This window comes from Branchiostoma belcheri, unplaced genomic scaffold (genome assembly GCF_001625305.1).
Source record: "Branchiostoma belcheri isolate BF01 breed outbred unplaced genomic scaffold, Haploidv18h27 scaffold155, whole genome shotgun sequence".
Taxonomy (NCBI): Eukaryota; Metazoa; Chordata; class Leptocardii; order Amphioxiformes; family Branchiostomatidae; genus Branchiostoma; species Branchiostoma belcheri.
Window position 1 is genome coordinate 175,572 of NW_017802991.1, and position 18,105 is coordinate 193,676.

Sequence of the window (18,105 nt, forward strand, 5' to 3'; positions counted from 1 at the left end):
CAGTCTTGGTCCAGGAACAACTAACTTACTGCTTTGTGAGGAATTGTGGTAATAATCTGATGTAAATGGCTCCTTTATGTCCTCTTACAAAAAGTCTGGTTGTAAAACTTGAAGTAAAAGGAAACCTCGTCTGGGGCACCAGAAACTCTGCAAAGATGTGACGTCACAAGCGGTGGATTGCTCTTTCCTTGACAAAGACGGGTTGCACAGGGGCAATTTTGGGTAGGTCCGTTTTTTGTGTTAGAAATTATGAAACATGTTTCTGCATGACTTCTAACAGCACAGATGAACATTCAAGCAAAAATGCTCAATTTTGATTAGATCTGACTTGATTGTCAGTCAGCACTTCTGCACACACTGGACTTTTATGCCGCTGGAATAAGAAAAAAAGATCCATAAATAGATTATTTCAATGTGGTCTGTGCCAAAAATGTGAGTGAAGTGTGACCTCGTGTCCTAGGCACCACCACACCAAATTTAGCCTTCGGACTAGCCCATGACATGACCGCTTAAAGGGGTGGTATTCACTGAACAAACATACTTGTGTGGGCTTGGCGTGTGCCAGGACACCGCAAGAGAAGCTTAGAATTGTCAAAACAACAAGGTCAGACCAGACCAAAACAGAAACGTACCTTGTATTGTGTTACAAACGCATTGACTGACTAGATTTCGGCCATTTCATACCTTCATGAAATGTTAAGTGGTTTTCTAAATCTTATGCATGGTGATGACCACTTGGAAATTTACAATCCTGCTCATTAGCAAAACTTATTTGCAAAATATTCACATGGCTCCTAAATAGTAACATGCAACACACTGGTGAAATACTTATCATTTGGCATGGACAAGGTATGATATTGTTACCTTCCCCAAGAAGGTTATGTTTTCAGGGGCGCGCGCGCTTGTGTGTGTATGTCTGTAAAGAAGACTTAAATAGATTGACTGAATATTTGGTAGATGGGTAGGTCATGATAAGACCTAGAAACGATTAGATTTTGGGGCCATTAGTGGCTTCTTATGGTACTGCAGCTGAACTTTCGGTTTTGATGTTTCGATGATAGGTAGCTCTTGTGCTGGAGAAGTGACGTAAGTTTGCTCTGGAACTGCAGGGGCGTTTGTTTAATGTTATTCAAAAGAGGATAACTCAAGAACCGGTTAACGGATCGTCATGGTTTTTGGTATGCCTGACACAATCATGTGACAAGTATGCAAATGGATGTAATTTGAATAATTTATGAGGAAATTCTATAAATCAGTTGCATTACATGATAGGAATATTCAAGCTTGTGGCATATGTAATTGAGAACGAGTGAAACAGACATTGATTATGTAAATGAAGACTTGATTTGCATAATTAATGAGAAGATGTTGTAATTCAGCAATGGTAGCTGCCTGGAATTTCATACTTAGGGTATTTGAAAGTTAAGTCAAGGTGAACATTATTAAACTTATTAACAATTGGTATGGAGGTACAGTGGGCAAATACCCCTAGGCTTTTTTTAAATTTTTGTGATACAGGCTTTTAGAATGGTTTTATTTGAGTTTTTTGGCTGTGTTATAGCAAATGTATTACTGTGTTAGTGTGCCGTGTTTACCACGTCTGGGCATGAGTCATCACAATGGAATGCAGGGCATCAACCAATAGGCATGCAGCTTTCCTCTATACTTCTTGCTGATTGGCTGTTGGGATTTAACTTGATTAACACCTGCACAGAGCATTTCCACCTGCACAGAGCATTTCTTGCTGATTGGCTGTTGGGATTTAACTTGATTAACACCTGCACAGAGCATTTCCATACTGACAGTATGTCTTTATTCAAGTGTTTTGGTAGGTATTTCAAGCTTTTCTGCTCCAGCATTGGAATGCGGGGCATGAACGTTTTTTTTATATTTTGAAAATCAACAGTTTGCATTATGCAATTAAAAATCCTAACCAATAAAGTAGGGAATAGCTATCCAACTGTTGTTTTAGTTGTATGTTACTTCATATTATAGTTATATCAATGTAAATCATTGTTTTCCCTTGTGTTTCTCATTCTTTCCCTGCCATGTCGTAAAATGTGGTGAACCCATCGCTGTATTTGCTCCAAAGCAAATATTGGCCTTTCTAGTTTAAAACGTTATAACATGACTTGGTGACGGTATGGGATCGTGGAACTCTTGTTACCTTCGCCAAGAAGGTTATGTTTTCAGGGGCGTTCGTGTATGTGTGTGTGTGTGTGTGTGTGTGTCTGTAAACACGATAACTTGAGAAGGCCTTGATGGATTGTCTTGATACTTGGTAGGTGGGTAGGTCTTGATGAGACCTCAAAATGATTAGATTTTGGACCCCCTAGCGGCTTGTTATGGTACTGCAGCTGAACTTCCAGTTTTGATATCTTATGATCTAGACATGCTATGGTGATGAAATTTGGATGGTAGATAGCTCTTGTGATGGGGAAGAAGTGACGTGAGTTTGGGCCCCCTAGCGGCTTGCTCTGGAACTGCAGGGATATATTCTTGAAAATATTCAAAAGGGATAACTCAAGAACCAGTTGACGGATCGTCGTAATTTTCGGTATGTAGGTAGCTTACGTGATGCTTAATATAATTATGTGACAATTATGCAAATATGGATGTAATTTGCATAATTAATGGGGAAATTCTATAAATCAGCTGTATTCCATGATAGGACAATTGAAGCTTGTGACATTGGTAATTGACAACGAGAGAAACACAGGAAGATATTGATTATGTTAATAAAGACTGTCTTTTGGTTGAGATTATGATAAAATGATATAATTCACGAAAATTAGGTTGCTATTTCTTAAATCAGGGGGGAATAATCTATAATTTGTCAGTTATAAAGTTTAACATCCTTTGGCGAAGGTATGAGATCGGGGAACTCTAGTTGTGTATGAAACCTAAAAATTAGTCTCTAGCTTGCATATACGTAACCAACTAGCGTTCCACGATCTCATAACGTTACCTTCGCCAAATGATGTTAATCTTTATGACCGACAAATTAACATAGATTATTCCCCGATTATGCAAGTAGGATCCTCATTTCCATGAATTGTATGTGTATTGTATGTGTCTTCACCAAAAGACAGTCTTATCGTATATTAACAAAGAATGCCATTCTAGCATTTCGTCATAAATTATGCAAATCATAACTTCGTGGTGTGGTGAACCCATAATTAATTATACTTTCTTTTCACGGTGATTAAGCAAATTATCAGAGTTTCATTTGCATGAATTATATCAATTGACCATATTCTCCACCCACTGACAGTCTTATCTTATGAAACTAGAGCTGTATTCAACTTCGGCAAATGTGGCTGACTTCAAAAGAAACCTCCATTCAATCAAACTACAAAACTAGATTCCGCCAAACCTACAGAATCGAATCCCCTGTTCTATTTGGACGGAGGTGTTCGAAATAGAACAAGCTAAGTGTTCGAAATAGAACAGGTGTTCGAAATAGAACATGTCGGGGGTTTGTTGTGTTCGATCCGGAAGGGTCTATTGAGCAGCCTTGTTGAGGGGTGATTCTCGCGCAAGACTGGGTCGTCACCGCTGCCCACTGTGTGTAAGGCCATGTTGATTTGATTATATGGATGACATCATCTGAGAACCCCAAAACTGATGGGGGCGTGGGAATATAAAAAAGTTTGGTAAAAAGTCAAAGTCAATAGCAATGACGTAACGTTATATTTACATCTTCACGACAGTAGGTGGGAATTTGAATAACGTTTGTCAGATTGTCAGCATAATATCGCCATGCGAGGTCATTCAAAGTTCATATTAAGGTCCGATGAATGTAGAGCTAAAAGCGACGGTATTAAGGGCGATGAACTTTCGCGTCATGGCCAGGCAAACTGGACCAATACTACAGGGTAAATAACTCTCATACATCTGTTCATTGACACAGACTATGGAGGCCTTAAAGTAAAACAAGATTATGAAGGCAAAAAAATTGAATGTCGAGCCCTGGAAGTTTGTTTGTTTTGTTTGTTTATTATTTGCACAGCAGCAATAAAAAAATATACATGATAAATTAATAATGAACTAGAGTTCCCCGATCTCATACCTTCGCCAAATGATGTTAATCTTTATGACTGACAAATTATAGATTAGATTATTCCCCCCTGTTTTAAGAAATAGGAACCTAATTTTCATGAATTATATCATTTTATCATAATCTCAACCAAAAGACAGTCTTATATTAACAAACAATGCATTCTAGCATTTCCTCATAAATTATGCAAATGAGGTCCTGATTTGAATACATTCTGTTTAATGATGTTCACCTCAACTAAACTTTCAAATACCACAAGTATGAAATTCCAGGCAGTTATCATTACATAATTATAAAACTTTCTCATTAATTATGCAAATTAAGTCATTATTAACATAATCAATATCTTCCTGTGTTTCTCTCGTTGTCAATTACCAATGTCACAAGCTTCAATTGTCCTATCATGGAATGCAGCTGATTTATAGAATTTCCCCATAAATTATGTAAATAACATTCATATTTGCATAATTGTCACATAATTATATTAAACATCACGTAAGCTACCTACATACCAAAAATCACGACGATCCGTCAAACGGTTCTTGAGTTATCCCCTTTTGAATAATTTAAAGAATATATCCCTGCAGTTCCAGAGCAAGCTGCTAGGGGGCCCAAACTCACGCCACTTCTTCCCCAGTACGAGAGCTACCTACCATCAAAATTTCATCACCATAGCATGTCTAGATCATGAGATATCAAAACCAGAAGTTCAGCTGCAGTACCATAACAAGCCGCTAGGGGGCCCAAAATCTAATCATTTTGAGGTCTCATCAAGACCTACCCACCTACCAAGTATCAAAATAATCCATCAAGGCCTTCTCAAGTTATCGTGTTTACAGACAGACAGACACACACACACACACACACACACACACACACACACACACACACGAACGCCTCTGAAAACATAACCTTCTTGGCGAAGGTAACAATGAAACAGTAGTATACATAAATTGAGATGAAATGAAATTGATATGAAATAATACATACATACATAAGGAATTGTTATCATAATATTTCAAACATAGGCAAAACTAGAGTTCCCCGATCTCATACCTTCGCCAAATGATGTTAATCTTTATGACTGACAAATTATACATTAGATTATTCCCCCCTGATTTAAGAAATAGGAACCTAATTTTCATGAATTATATCATTTTATCATAATCTCAACCAAAAAACAGTCTTATACTAACAAACAATGCATTCTAGCATTTCCTCATAAATTATGCAAATGAGGTCCTGATTTGAATAAATTATGTTTAATGATGTTCACCTCAATTTAACTTTCAAATACCACAAGTATGAAATTCCAGGCAGTTATCATTACATAATTATAAAATTTTCTCATTAATTATGCAAATTAGGTCATTATTAACATAATCAATATTTTCCTGTGTTTCTTTCGTTGTCAATTACCAATGTCACAAGCTTTAATTGTCCTATCATGGAATACAGCTGATTTATAGAATTTCCCCATAAATTATGCAAATTACATCCATATTTGCATAATTGTCACATAATTATATTAAGCATCACGTAAGCTACCTACATACCAAAAATCACGACGATCCGTCAACCGGTTCTTGAGTTATCCCCTTTTGAATATTTTCAAGAATATATCGCTGCAGTTCCAGAGCAAGCCGCTAGGGGGCCTAAACTCACGTCACTTCTTCCCCAGCACAAGAGCTACCTACCATCTAAATTTCATCACCATAGCATGTCTAGATCATGAGATATCAAAACCGGAAGTTCAGCTGCAGTACCATAACAAGCCGCTAGGGGGTCCAAAATCTAATCATTTTGAGGTCTCATCAAGACCTACCCACCTACCAAGTATCAAAATAATCCATCAAGGCCTTCTCAAGTTATCGTGTTTACAGACAGACAGACACACACACACACACACACACATGCACGAACGCCCCTGAAAACATAACCTTCTTGGCAAAGGTAATAAAACAGGTGCAGGAGGAAGGAAAAAAAAGCTTATTTAGCTTATGCTAAGCCCTCCTCTATGTACTAACCAAAAGTAAACATAATTGAATTGAAATAATGCATACATACATAAGGAATTGTTATCAAAATAATTCAAACATGGGCAAAATGATACAATAACTAGAGTTCCCCGATCTCATACCTTCGCCAAATGATGTTAATCTTTATGGCTGACAAATGATAGATTATTCCCCCTGCTTGTGCAAATAGGATCCTCATTTTCATGAATTATATCAGTTTATCATATTCTCAACCAAAAGACAGTCTTATATTAACAAACAATGCCATTCTAGCATTTCCTCATAAATTATGCAAATGAGGTGCTGATTTGAATACATTATGTTTAATGATGTTCACCTTCACTGTACTTTCAAAGACCATAAGTATGAAATTCCAGGCAGTTATCATTACATAATTATAACATTTTCTCATTAATTATGCAAATTAGGTCATTATTAACATAATCAATATTTTCCTGTGTTTCTTTCGTTGTCAATTACCAATGTCACAAGCTTTAATTGTCCTATCATGGAATACAGCTGATTTATAGAATTTCCCCCATAAATTATGCAAATTACATCCATATTTGCATAATTGTCACATAATTATATTAAGCATCACGTAAGCTAGCTACATACCAAAAATCACGACGATCCGTCAACCGGTTCTTGAGTTATCCCTTTTTGAATATTTTCAAGAATATATCGCTGCAGTTCCAGAGCAAGCCGCTAGGGGGCCTAAACTCACGTCACTTCTTCCCCAGCACAAGAGCTACCTACCATCTAAATTTCATCGCCATAGCATGTCTAGATCATGAGATATCAAAACCGGAAGTTCAGCTGCAGTACCATAACAAGCCGCTAGGGGGTCCAAAATCTAATCATTTTGAGGTCTCATCAAGACCTACCCACCTACCAAGTATCAAGACAATCCATCAAGGCCTTCTCAAGTTATCGTGTTTACAGACAGACAGACAGACAGACACATACACGAACGCCCCTGAAAACATAACCTTCTTGGCGAAGGTAATAAACAATAACAATAATGAAACAATAGTGTACATAAAAAATAATAATAACTGAAGATAGGAATCTAATACAAGGGGCTGGGGTGGTTTATAAGATGGGCTTTCAGGGTATTTTTAAAAGTTACAAAAGAGGAAGTTGTTCGTATGTTTGTCTGAAGGCTGTTCTATATAATGAGACACATTTCTATTTTACGGAGGATTGTGCTAATGACGTTCTTACAAGGGGAATATGGATATGAGCACTTTGTCGAGTTTGGTAAGTATGAAAATGGGAATTAAGATTTAAAAGACCATTAAATGTGTCTGGAAGAGAACAGTTTAGGAATCTAAACGTAAATAGCATCAGGTGAAGTCTGTTTATATCAAAAATATTCAAAATCTTAAGTTTTGTGCAGAATGTGCGTGGAAACTGGCGCCGGCTTTTTTGGAGTAATACTAGGGGCTGTAGTGTGGTTTTGTAGGCGCATCCCCAGACTATATTCCCGTAGGTTAGATATGGGTATATCAAGCTATTGTATATGGTAATAATGGTTTTTTGAGTAAGAAGATGTTTAAGTTTTCCAATAATACCGATAGTTTTTGAATTTTTTTTACCTAACATAGTTATATGTGATTTCCAGGTCAATCGTTCATCAATGATTATTCCTAAGAATTTGGCTTGACTCTCTTGAGAAAGGGGCACACTTTTTAAAAAGATTTTGGCGCTTCTGTTGTAGGTTTTATTTCTATTACAGAAAACTAGAGTTCCACGACCTCATACCTTCGCCAAATGATGTTAGCCTTTATGAATAAGAAATATACTAATCACCCTGATTATGCAAATAGGATCCTCAATTGCATGAAATACCACCAAAAGACAGTCTTATCTTAACAAAGAATGCCATTTTCTCATAAATTATGCAAATGTGGTCCTTATTTGAATAAGTTATGTTTAATTATGTTCACCTTCACTTAACTTTCAAACACCCCAAGTATGAAATTCCAGGCAGTTACCACTACGCAATTATAACATTTTCTCATTAATTATGCAAATTAAGTCTTCATTTGCATAATCAATATTTGCCTGTGTTTCTCTCGTTCTTAATAACATATGTTACAAGCTTGAACTTCCTATCATGGAATGCAGCTGATTTATAGAATTTCCTCATTAATTATGCAAAGTACATCAATATTCGCATAATTGTAATATCATTATGTCAAGCATCACTTAAGCTACCTACATACCAAACATCACGATGATCCATCAATCGGTTCTTGAGTTATCCTCTTTTAAACATTTGTCCTTTAAACCCCCCTGCAGTTCTAGAGCAAGCCGCTAGGGGACCTCAACTCACGTCACTTCTTCCCCAGCACAAGAGCTATCTGCCATCCAAATTTCATCACCATAGCATGTCTGGATCTTGAGATATCAAAACAGGAAGTTCAGCTGCAGTACCATAACAAGCCGCTAGGGGGTCCAAAATCTAATCATTTTGAGGTCTCATCAAGACCTACCCATCTACCAAGTATCAAGACAATCCATCAAGGCCTTCTCAAGTTATCGTGTTGACAGACAGACAGACAGACAGACACACACACACACACACACACACACACACACATACACGAACGCCCCTGAAAACATAACCTTCTTGGCGAAGGTAATAAGGTAGTATGTCTTCTTAATATTGACTGATAATTTATTTGCCTCAAACCACGATATAACCTTTTTCAATTCTTCGTTAACCAGGTTTACTAGCGTATCAAAATTCGAGTTTGAAAGAAAAATATTTGAATCATCTGCAAATAGGATAAAGAATATAATTGAGGATGCTTTTTCGAGGTCATTTATATAAATAAAAAAAGTAGGGGTACTAGTATCGAACCCTGTGGGACACCACATTCTTATTTACGTCTGACATTCAACCGTTACCATGGCAACTATCGAATAAGATAATGATAAGATAAACAGCTGCAACTAACAGACTTCAATCAGCCAGCACTTCCACCGAAGGTTCTATTTGTTGTTCGGCATACATATAATCACATTGTTCACAATGTAAGGCTGTCACAGGGGTCAGTATATATACAGGTTAAGGCGCGGTCACATTTCCCAACTCGGGGCCCGGCCGGGCAGTGGTTTGGAACGAAATTTATGATATAAGACAGGAAAACAGAATGAAAACAGAATGAAGAACAGAAAGAAAATTAACCATGAGCACTATTTGTGTATACTCTTAATACACATTGTTTATTTTTCGTTCACGCAAACAACCCGACCGGGCCGCGGCTTGGAAATGTGACCGTGCTCTTAGTACCTCGGCTCCAGGGTACAAGTCACCGAGTCAAGTCTAACTTGTGCTGAGGTCACAATTCAGACACGGGGCCCGGCCGGGCAGCTTTTGAGAACGATATATATATATATAAAAGACAACAAAACACAGAAAAGTTATAATAATATAATAATCATGGGCATCATTTCTCATATTCTAGATATAAATTGGTAATTTTTCGTAATTTACATACAGCCCGGCCGGGCCCCGTGACCCCGTGACCCCGGAAATGTGACCTCAGCATTTACAGGGTAGCACTGCAGGAGGAGAATACGCTGGGAGTTTGAAATTCGGCGACGTTATGGCGATCAACAAATTCGAAAGGTCGTTGACCTTGTAATGGCCTCTTTTACTGATGATTCTTTCTTCATGGTGACGTTATAAGATATGACGTCAAGACCAAATCACATGAACTTCACATGAGCTGTCCTCATCATGTGCACGTGATGTCTGGGCCGGATGTAAACCCAGAAATGTGCGTCAGAAATAGCCACAAATGACGCAGAAAATTCCATTTTGACGGTTTCATGCTTTTCGTGACGTAGTTTAGATCAAACTACAGGTTTTTGATAGAAAGCGTGTTTAAAACTATATTTAAAAATATAGTTTTAAACACGCTTTCTTTTTTTGTACTGGTACTAGTACAAAAAAAGAACGCCCGATAAAAAGTTGAAAACACGCCAAAAAATAAGCCCAAACCTCTGCTTGGAGAGTAACTCTATTTACAGATGTTTACCAACCAGTTACGAAATTTATGAACCGAACCCGCGACCCGCATCCTCCTACGAACGTTAGAATAAATAAAAGACGATAAAATCGTCCAGAAAAGCCCGATCCATTAACGACACACCTATTGGCTTCCCGCGTTCTGACGTGTTGCGCCAGGTACTTTTAAACCAACACCGGACAACTCCTTATCTACTAATACAAACAGGAAGGAACCGTTTTGCCTTACGTACTAAGCGCGGGTTTGTCGGCGCAGGTACAAATAGCGAGGAAGGCTTCTGTCTTCCTCTACTTTGCCAAAGACTTCGTCACAACTCAGAACCTAACAGAAGTACTACGATATGATTTGGTGTCTTCTTCTTGTTGCTCTGGCAGCGCGCGGAGGTAAGCGTTTTGGCATTATCTTCCTCTTACATCTAAAAGAAAACCTTAGGGTACATTTTGAGTTTATAGAAGAAGAAGAATGAAGACCTTTATTGTACATTTTGCCCCACTGGGCTAAAGACAGGTCACATATTGACATAGTACACAAGTACTTTCAACTTCCTCTCGCTTTCTGGTATAAAAGATTGAACTTTCAATGAGTGCCTTGTCTAGTTTAGTCGGTAAAAAAAAGTAGACATATCGTGATCTAGGTTAGCTAGAATATATATTTTAGTGGAAACGTGGAACGCAACGCGCAGTTATAGTTTCAGAGTATCAGAGAGAGATACTAGTATTCCAATAGCACATTTTACAAGTGCAACGAACAGTGACATTCTGGTATAGATACAGATGTCAAAATGTTATCAAATTAGGATCGATTCGACTTACTTCATGAAGAAAATGACAAGAACATATATTGCGCTAGGTACACCCCTGTGTGAGAATGCCCGTCTGGGCCGAACTTACATGTGCAATGCCAAAAGTGTAATGTTGATGGCCGATTCACAACTTTCTTTTTTTTTCTTTTAAACTTGCGCTCTTGATCACTGTTGGTCGTTTTAATGACTTTCCTCTTGTTTTTCCGGTGTCGTTTTTAGTGTTTCCCTTGACTCAATAAAGATGATGTTAAACACACTTTGAAAATCCAGCGCTTAAGTCACTTGGGTGCCTTAAGTCGCTCTTGCCTTTTTAATTGAAAGAAAAACAGTTTTGAAAATCGTTTTAGGTGTCTTTGATTTACGTCTGTCTTGTCTCCCCCTGCCCAGACGCGTGGCTGTTCAGCTGCAGCTCCTCAGATTTCCAGTGCGCTAACGGGAACTGAATCCCCGCCAGCTGGGAGTGCGACGGAGACCGCGACTGCTCGGACGGGTCGGACGAGGCCAGCTGCAGCGGTAAAGGGACCGGTGTTTTCCCGCTATACTGCTTGGCTCTCTGTTTGTTATGTGTATGTATGTGTGTCTGTCTGTCTGTCTGTATGTAGTATGTATGTATGTATGTATGTATGTATGTCTGCGTGTGTGTATGTATGTATGTATGTGATTAGGCACGATATTTCAAGAAGCTATGGATGGACGGTTCATGATATGAAAGCTCATGATATGAGCATGAATAGTGGACGAATAGTGTGTCGAAGTAGGACATACAATGCCCTTATCCTCCTGGTATTAAAAATGATAGTGATCACGAATCGGCGTTAGCTCACTGGAAAGCTATTTTTGAGAAGTGTCAGAGACGACAGCCGCTACTAAAAGTATTTACAGTGTTTACTGGTTCATTGACGTACCAGGGAAATTCCCCTAGTTCTTTTCGACAAGTTCAGTGAAAAGTGGACCACCCTGCGGAGTATCAGCGTGCATGCCTGGTGAGCAAAAACAGCCGTCCAGAGTATCACTAGACTACGCACGCTACTACTTTGGTGTCTTATATATGCTAGAAGATGCAACTGAATTGCATGATTATCAGCGTTTTCCTTGTTTTGTTACCAGGTGGAACCTGCCAGCAAGGCGTGCATTTCTTTTGCGCTAACGGCCAGTACTGTATCGACTCTGCCTGGATCTGCGATGGAGACAACGACTGTGGGGATATGTCTGATGAACAGAACTGTGGAGGTACGTGAGCGTACGTCCTAGTGTAACAACGCGTTAATATAGTGTTGTAATCTTGACGGTAATGTGTTCTTGCCAGTTCTAGTTCAGATAGCTTTTACATGTAGGTAGGCTAATAGGATAGTAACACAGACCGTCTCCGTATTAAGAATAGCATTTTGATACCCCTGTTTTTGCATCTGAATTGTGACTGTTCTTATGTTACGAATCGTCTTGATATTATAAATATAGCAAACGCCTGTTGTTCAGGTCAGATACCTGCAATTAGCTTGTCAGGGTCGTCTTAGTTTTCAGAGCAACTTCTCTGTTATCTCTGTTAATGTATCTGAATTGTAATCGTTCTTGTTTTATATTGTAAATTGTCCAGTTATGACGAGTAGCCTGTTAATTCGTAATGGTCTCCGGCTAGTTGGGCAGTCCTGACTGTATATCTCTTGATACATTTTAATGAATCATCATCATCATCGGTCGGCTGCAACGCATGCGACTGCAAGAGCATTCCATTTCCCCTCCCCTTGTCGCTAGCAAGGTTGGCTATCTGCTTCGCCGACAATTGGTTAATTGTAGTCGTCTCCCAAAAGTTGCAAATAAATCATTATCTGTGTTCCCTTTAATGCAGGCGGCGGCACCACCGACCCCACCGTGCCCATCACGTCCTTTGACGGGGACTGTGGAGAGCCGGCCATCGCCCCTCAGAACGTGCGCGTGGTGGGCGGTGTGCAGGCCGTGCAGGTGTGGTATAGTGTATTTATGTTTACCGAAGGAAAACACAAAAGACCAATGACCTGAACCAGACGTCTTTCACCATGGTAACTGGTGTTGGGTTACATAATGTTGCAATTTTATAGTAGGAGGGATTTAGACTCCTAGCCTGTCACCATATACATGAAGAACATACAGACAGATACGTGGGTACAACAAAATTGACCAACTTACAAGACAATAGATGAATCAAATTATACTATTTGTTCTAAGGTCTAAACATTCTTTGATATGTTTACCTACTTATATGCCTGTTCTTTTCTCTACACAGGGCTCCTGGCCGTGGCAGGCCAGCCTGAAGCTGTGCGGCGGTCACGTCTGCGGAGGACAAATCATCGCGCCCAACTGGATCGTCACCGCCGCTCACTGTGTCGACGGGTAAGGCCGCCTGCTTTAGCTAGAGTGATGTGGGTTACACATAGCCTCTACCAGGCTGGAAAGAGTAGAAATCAGCCAAAAAGAACTTTGCTGGCTTTGTTATCTGTCTTTCTGGCCAATTTCTACCGGGGAGAGAAGCTTTCACCGGCAAACTCCCTCGGTGGCAGAGCAGTCCCTCCGCGGCATAACTCGCGTCGCCCCCCCCCCAAAATCAACGCCGCCGCCCTAATGTCTGCCAAGGAGGCTAGAGCAACACCATTTAAAATAAAAAATCCGTACTACTCCTTCCTTCGTTTGAGGCATGCAGCCGCAATCAACAGATTGAAGATTCTGCCGCCTGTAGGTTTAGACTTTAGCTCGTTAATCCAGTGTTCTGTTATCTTATGTTTTCCACAGACAGAGCAACCCCAGCTCGTGGCGTGTGTCCCTGGGCTCCCACCGCAGAACCACCACAGACTCCACCCAGCAGGACTTCAACGTCGTCAGGGTCATCATACATGAGAACTTTGACTCTAGGCAGTAAGTAAATCCGTTCGATCATTCATTCATTCATTCATTCATTCATTCATTCATTGATTCATCCATCCATTCATTCATTCATCTATCCATTCGTTCGTTCATTCACTCATTCATTCAACACGAGAAGTATGACTCATATTAATGCAGTAAGTTGAATCCTCATTGGAGAGCCAGAAAAATGAATACATACATGTGCAATCATAAAATGCTACAATATAAAAGACAAGTTCTCTCATAAGGGACTAGATATCATTGTCCAGCTATAGGAACTACCGTAGTTGTATTGCACAGTGAGACTTTCTCCACTGAAGTGTCTACAGACTAGTAAATGTTCTACTGGGTCCTAAACCGTACCTGAGCCAAGTTATCTCTTCCCACTATTTTCACTGAGGGTTTTCAAAGCATGTATTGATTACATCCACTTTTTCTCCTTCCCAGGATGAATAACGATGTTGCTCTGATGAAGCTCAGCGGAAACGCCCAGTACAACAACTACGTCAGCCCGATCTGCCTGCCTACCCAGGACGTACCTGCTGACACCCCCTGTGTTACTACCGGATGGGGAGATACTGGTACGGAATAGTGGCTTTCCTAAGTTTAAACTTAACGTCCATGTCCTTGGTGCTGAACACTATCCGATAACACTGACACACACACACACACACACACACGCACGCACGCACGCACACGCACGCACGCACGCACGCACGCACGCACACGCACGCACGCACGCACACGCACGCACGCAAGCACGCACGCACACACACAAACACACAAACATCCCTGTCTTTGGTGCTGAACATTATCCGCTAACACTGACAAACGCATCCCTGTCCTTGGTGCTGAACATTATCCGCTAACACTGCCACAGACATACATCCCTGTCCTTGGTGCTGAACATTATCCGCTAACACTGACACTGACATACATCCCTGTCCTTGGTGCTGAACATTATCCGCTAACACTGACACTGACATACATCCCTGTCCTTGGTGCTGAACATTATCCGCTAACACTAACACTGACACTGACATACATCCCTGTCCTTGGTGCTGAACATTATCCGCTAACACTGACACTGACATACATCCCTGTCCTTGGTGCTGAACATTATCCGCTAACACTGACATACATCCCTGTCCTTGGTGCTGAACATTATCCGCTAACGCTGACATACATCCCTGTCCTTGGTGCTGAACATTATCCGCTAACACTGACATACATCCCTGTCCTTGGTGCTGAACATTATCCGCTAACACTGGCACTGACATACATCCCTGTCCTTGGTGCTGAACATTATCCGCTAACACTGACACTGACATACATCCCTGTCCTTGGTGCTGAACAATATCCACTAACACTGCCACATCCCTGTCCTTGGTGCTGAACATTATCCGCTAACACTGACACTGACATACATCCCTGTCCTTGGTGCTGAACATTATCCGCTAACACTGACACTGACATACATCCCTGTCCTTGGTGCTGAACATTATCCGCTAACACTGACACTGACATACATCCCTGTCCTTGGTGCTGAACATTATCCGCTAACACTGACACTGACATACATCCCTGTCCTTGGTGCTGAACACTATCCACTAACACTGCCACATCCCTGTCCTGGGTGCTGAACATTATCCGCTAACACTGCCACAGACATACATTCCTGTCCTTGGTTCTGAACACTATCCCCTAACACTGCCACATCCCTGTCCTTGGTGCTGAACATTATCCGCTAACACTGCCACAGACATACATCCCTGTCCTTGGTGCTGAACACTATCCCCTAACACTCACACACGCTTCGGGAGCGGCAAAATGTTCTGTCAGCACGTACCAACTCCCCTGGCATGTTATCTGTCTTTCTCGTCGGTCACTCTATCTAGCCACTTCCCGAAGCCTGGTAAATGCTACTCAAGTCTTAGTCTTACCCGTTCCACATCATTGATCGTAAGTTTATTTCTCCCCTCTAGGCTCCGGAGCGTCTACCTACCTGATGCAGGTCACCGTGCCCATCATGGAGTGGAACAAGTGTAACAGCGCCCAGTACATGAACGGAGCTATCACCGACAAGATGATCTGCGCCGGGTACGATCAGGGCGGCAAGGATACCTGCCAGGTGGGTTCCCTTTCTTTGACTTTGACTTTCTTAGGATCCATAATCTAGAAAGATTATGGCGCCCTCCGTCTCTGTTGAGGGAAGATGATCTGTACCAGGTACGACCAAGGCGGCAAGGACGCCTGCCAGGTGAGCTCAGTTTTTACGACTTTGACTTTCTTAGGATCCACAATTTAAAAGTTTATAGCGCCCCCCGTCTCTGTTGAGGGAAGATGATCTGTGCCAGGTACGACCAGGGCGGCAAGGACGCCTGTCAGGTGAGTTACCTTTCTTATGTTTACCCTCGCAGAAGGAAACATGTTGTTTTTGGTCAGTTTCATCTTCTTCTTCCGTTCCAAACAAATAAAGTCATTGACCTGCAGTAACTGAGTTGGAGGGTCTGTTCATCATACAAATGACGGTATTTTACTTTGAGTAAGAATTAACAGTGCAGCAGTCTGTTGTGTTAGACCAGGTAAAGGCAAACATTATGCCTTTGCTTTGCAAATGTTACCTTTCTAGTTTGACTTTGACATTATTAGGATCCACAATGTAGAAAGTTCATGGAGTCCCCCGTCTTTGTTGAGGGATGGTTGCAAGGCCATGATGTATATGACAACTGGATTGTCGCTTCAGTAACTGGGTTTGGGGTATCTTCAATATTACCTGGATGTCTACCCCTACAGACCTGAAATTGCATTTGGTATTAAATGTTGGATACTGTGTGTTTCAGGGTGACTCCGGCGGCCCTCTGGTCTGTAACTACAGCGGGAAGTGGACCCTGGACGGAATCGTGTCCTGGGGATACGGCTGTGCGCAGGCGTACAGGCCCGGCATCTACACCCGCGTCACTCAGTTCGTCAGCTGGATCAACAACAAGATGGCGACCAACTAGACTGAGCATAGCAGCCGGTTCAGTAACATCTAACGTGACGAATCTAGCTCTTAAGCAGCTTATTCAGTAACATGTAACGTGGCGAATCTTTAGCCCTGTCACACCGACATATAATATGGCCAAATAGAGCGATAACATGTCAGGGGAGTTGGTCTGCTAGAGAGTACAGTTAGCCAACCGGGTGTATGTTCGGGATGCACATTTGACTCACATTTAACTCAAACTCGTTCTGACACGTATAGAAAGGTAGGCGTGCCCTTAATCTGGTCATACTGCTCCCAACTTCAGGAAACCTTCGTTACTATTTATAATACTTGGCGGCCGAGGGAAGTGTAACAGTGGGGGTTTATAGGCGCCACCAGCAGATCCGGCAAAGGGGTCTAGACCTTTTCGGCCGAGCAGTCAGAGTGTCCGCGTGTGGAGTGGCGCCCGGGTTTGGTCGTGGGTTCGAATCCCGGCCAGTGGGTTTTTATCTGTTTCTACTGGCTCCTGGTTTTGAATAACAGTGATACACATACTGGCCGCTAGAGGTCGCCCCATGCTACAAGTGTTACTTACTCTCATAGCCATGAACAAAATTGCCCTTGCTGCAATATAGGATGTGTGTGTGTGAACACAGATAAGCAGAGTGAGTGATACTGAGTGATGGAGGGAGGGAGAGAGCGAGTAAGTGAATGAGAGCGACTGAGTGAGTGTGTCGCGGTAGTCAGTAAGTGTTAAACAATAGAAAGTACAGTTTGTGGTGGTAAAATTATGTCTGACACCACAAAAAGACACAAATTGTTACATTGTATTAGCTTTATTTATGCAGAAAGAGAATAAAATAAAAGGAAATAAAATTAACACTAGAAAGGTAACATTTGCAAGCAAATGCAATATGTTTACCCCAGGATGGTCTTGCCTACGATTTAGCGTTATACCTTTATTAGGAAAGGATGGGTAGAAGGATATTTTGCTTATATTAGTTTGACGACCTGCTAGATCACTTCGATTCAAATGGGAGGTTATTTGCCGATGACTGCTTGGTTTTAAATAAAGTTGTCTACACAGTCTAATACAATGACCCCAGCACGTTGTTGGCACCCGCGCGCGAGAATGGTAAAGCCAACTGAAAGTTTAAACAAAAAAATGTTACATTATGCACACACATAAAGTCAGCGAACGCAACATGTGTAACTAGCTGCAGTTTTGTGGTATTGTCCGTAATATTGTATTGTCCGCGGCCGTAATCTCCAAGCAGATTCGGTGCGGCATGGGGACGTAATGTGCTGCCTACATCCACTATTTGCCGCCTGTA

At 41.0% G+C, this 18,105-nt stretch overlaps 1 protein-coding gene across 2 annotated transcripts; it reads left to right on the forward strand.

Annotated features, from left to right (window-relative positions):
* The first annotated feature begins 10,376 nt into the window (after positions 1 to 10,376).
* On the forward strand, positions 10,377 to 16,926 carry LOC109465650 (trypsin-3-like). 2 transcript variants are annotated; one of them, XM_019763031.1, is made up of 10 exons: positions 10,377 to 10,507; positions 11,314 to 11,439; positions 12,034 to 12,156; positions 12,773 to 12,885; positions 13,187 to 13,293; positions 13,690 to 13,812; positions 14,251 to 14,384; positions 15,789 to 15,934; positions 16,647 to 16,851; positions 16,896 to 16,920. In XM_019763031.1, the coding sequence occupies exons 3-9, from the start codon at positions 12,132 to 12,134 to the stop codon at positions 16,806 to 16,808; spliced, it is 810 nt and encodes a 269-aa protein (XP_019618590.1). In that variant the 5' UTR covers positions 10,377 to 10,507; positions 11,314 to 11,439; positions 12,034 to 12,131; the 3' UTR covers positions 16,809 to 16,851; positions 16,896 to 16,920. The 2 variants fall into 2 exon arrangements, with proteins under 2 accessions (XP_019618590.1, XP_019618589.1); XM_019763030.1 differs by having other exon boundaries at positions 16,647 to 16,926.
* Positions 16,927 to 18,105: the final 1,179 nt, after the last annotated feature.

Excerpts from the sequence above, each read along its gene's own strand:
- LOC109465650 (XM_019763030.1), top strand. The coding sequence starts at position 12,132 with ATGTCTGATGAACAGAACTGTGGAG. Across the intron at positions 12,886-13,186 it reads GCGGTGTGCAGGCCGTGCAG|GGCTCCTGGCCGTGGCAGGC; the intron begins GTGTGGTATAGT and ends TTCTCTACACAG. Across the intron at positions 15,935-16,646 it reads GCGGCAAGGATACCTGCCAG|GGTGACTCCGGCGGCCCTCT; the intron begins GTGGGTTCCCTT and ends TGTGTGTTTCAG.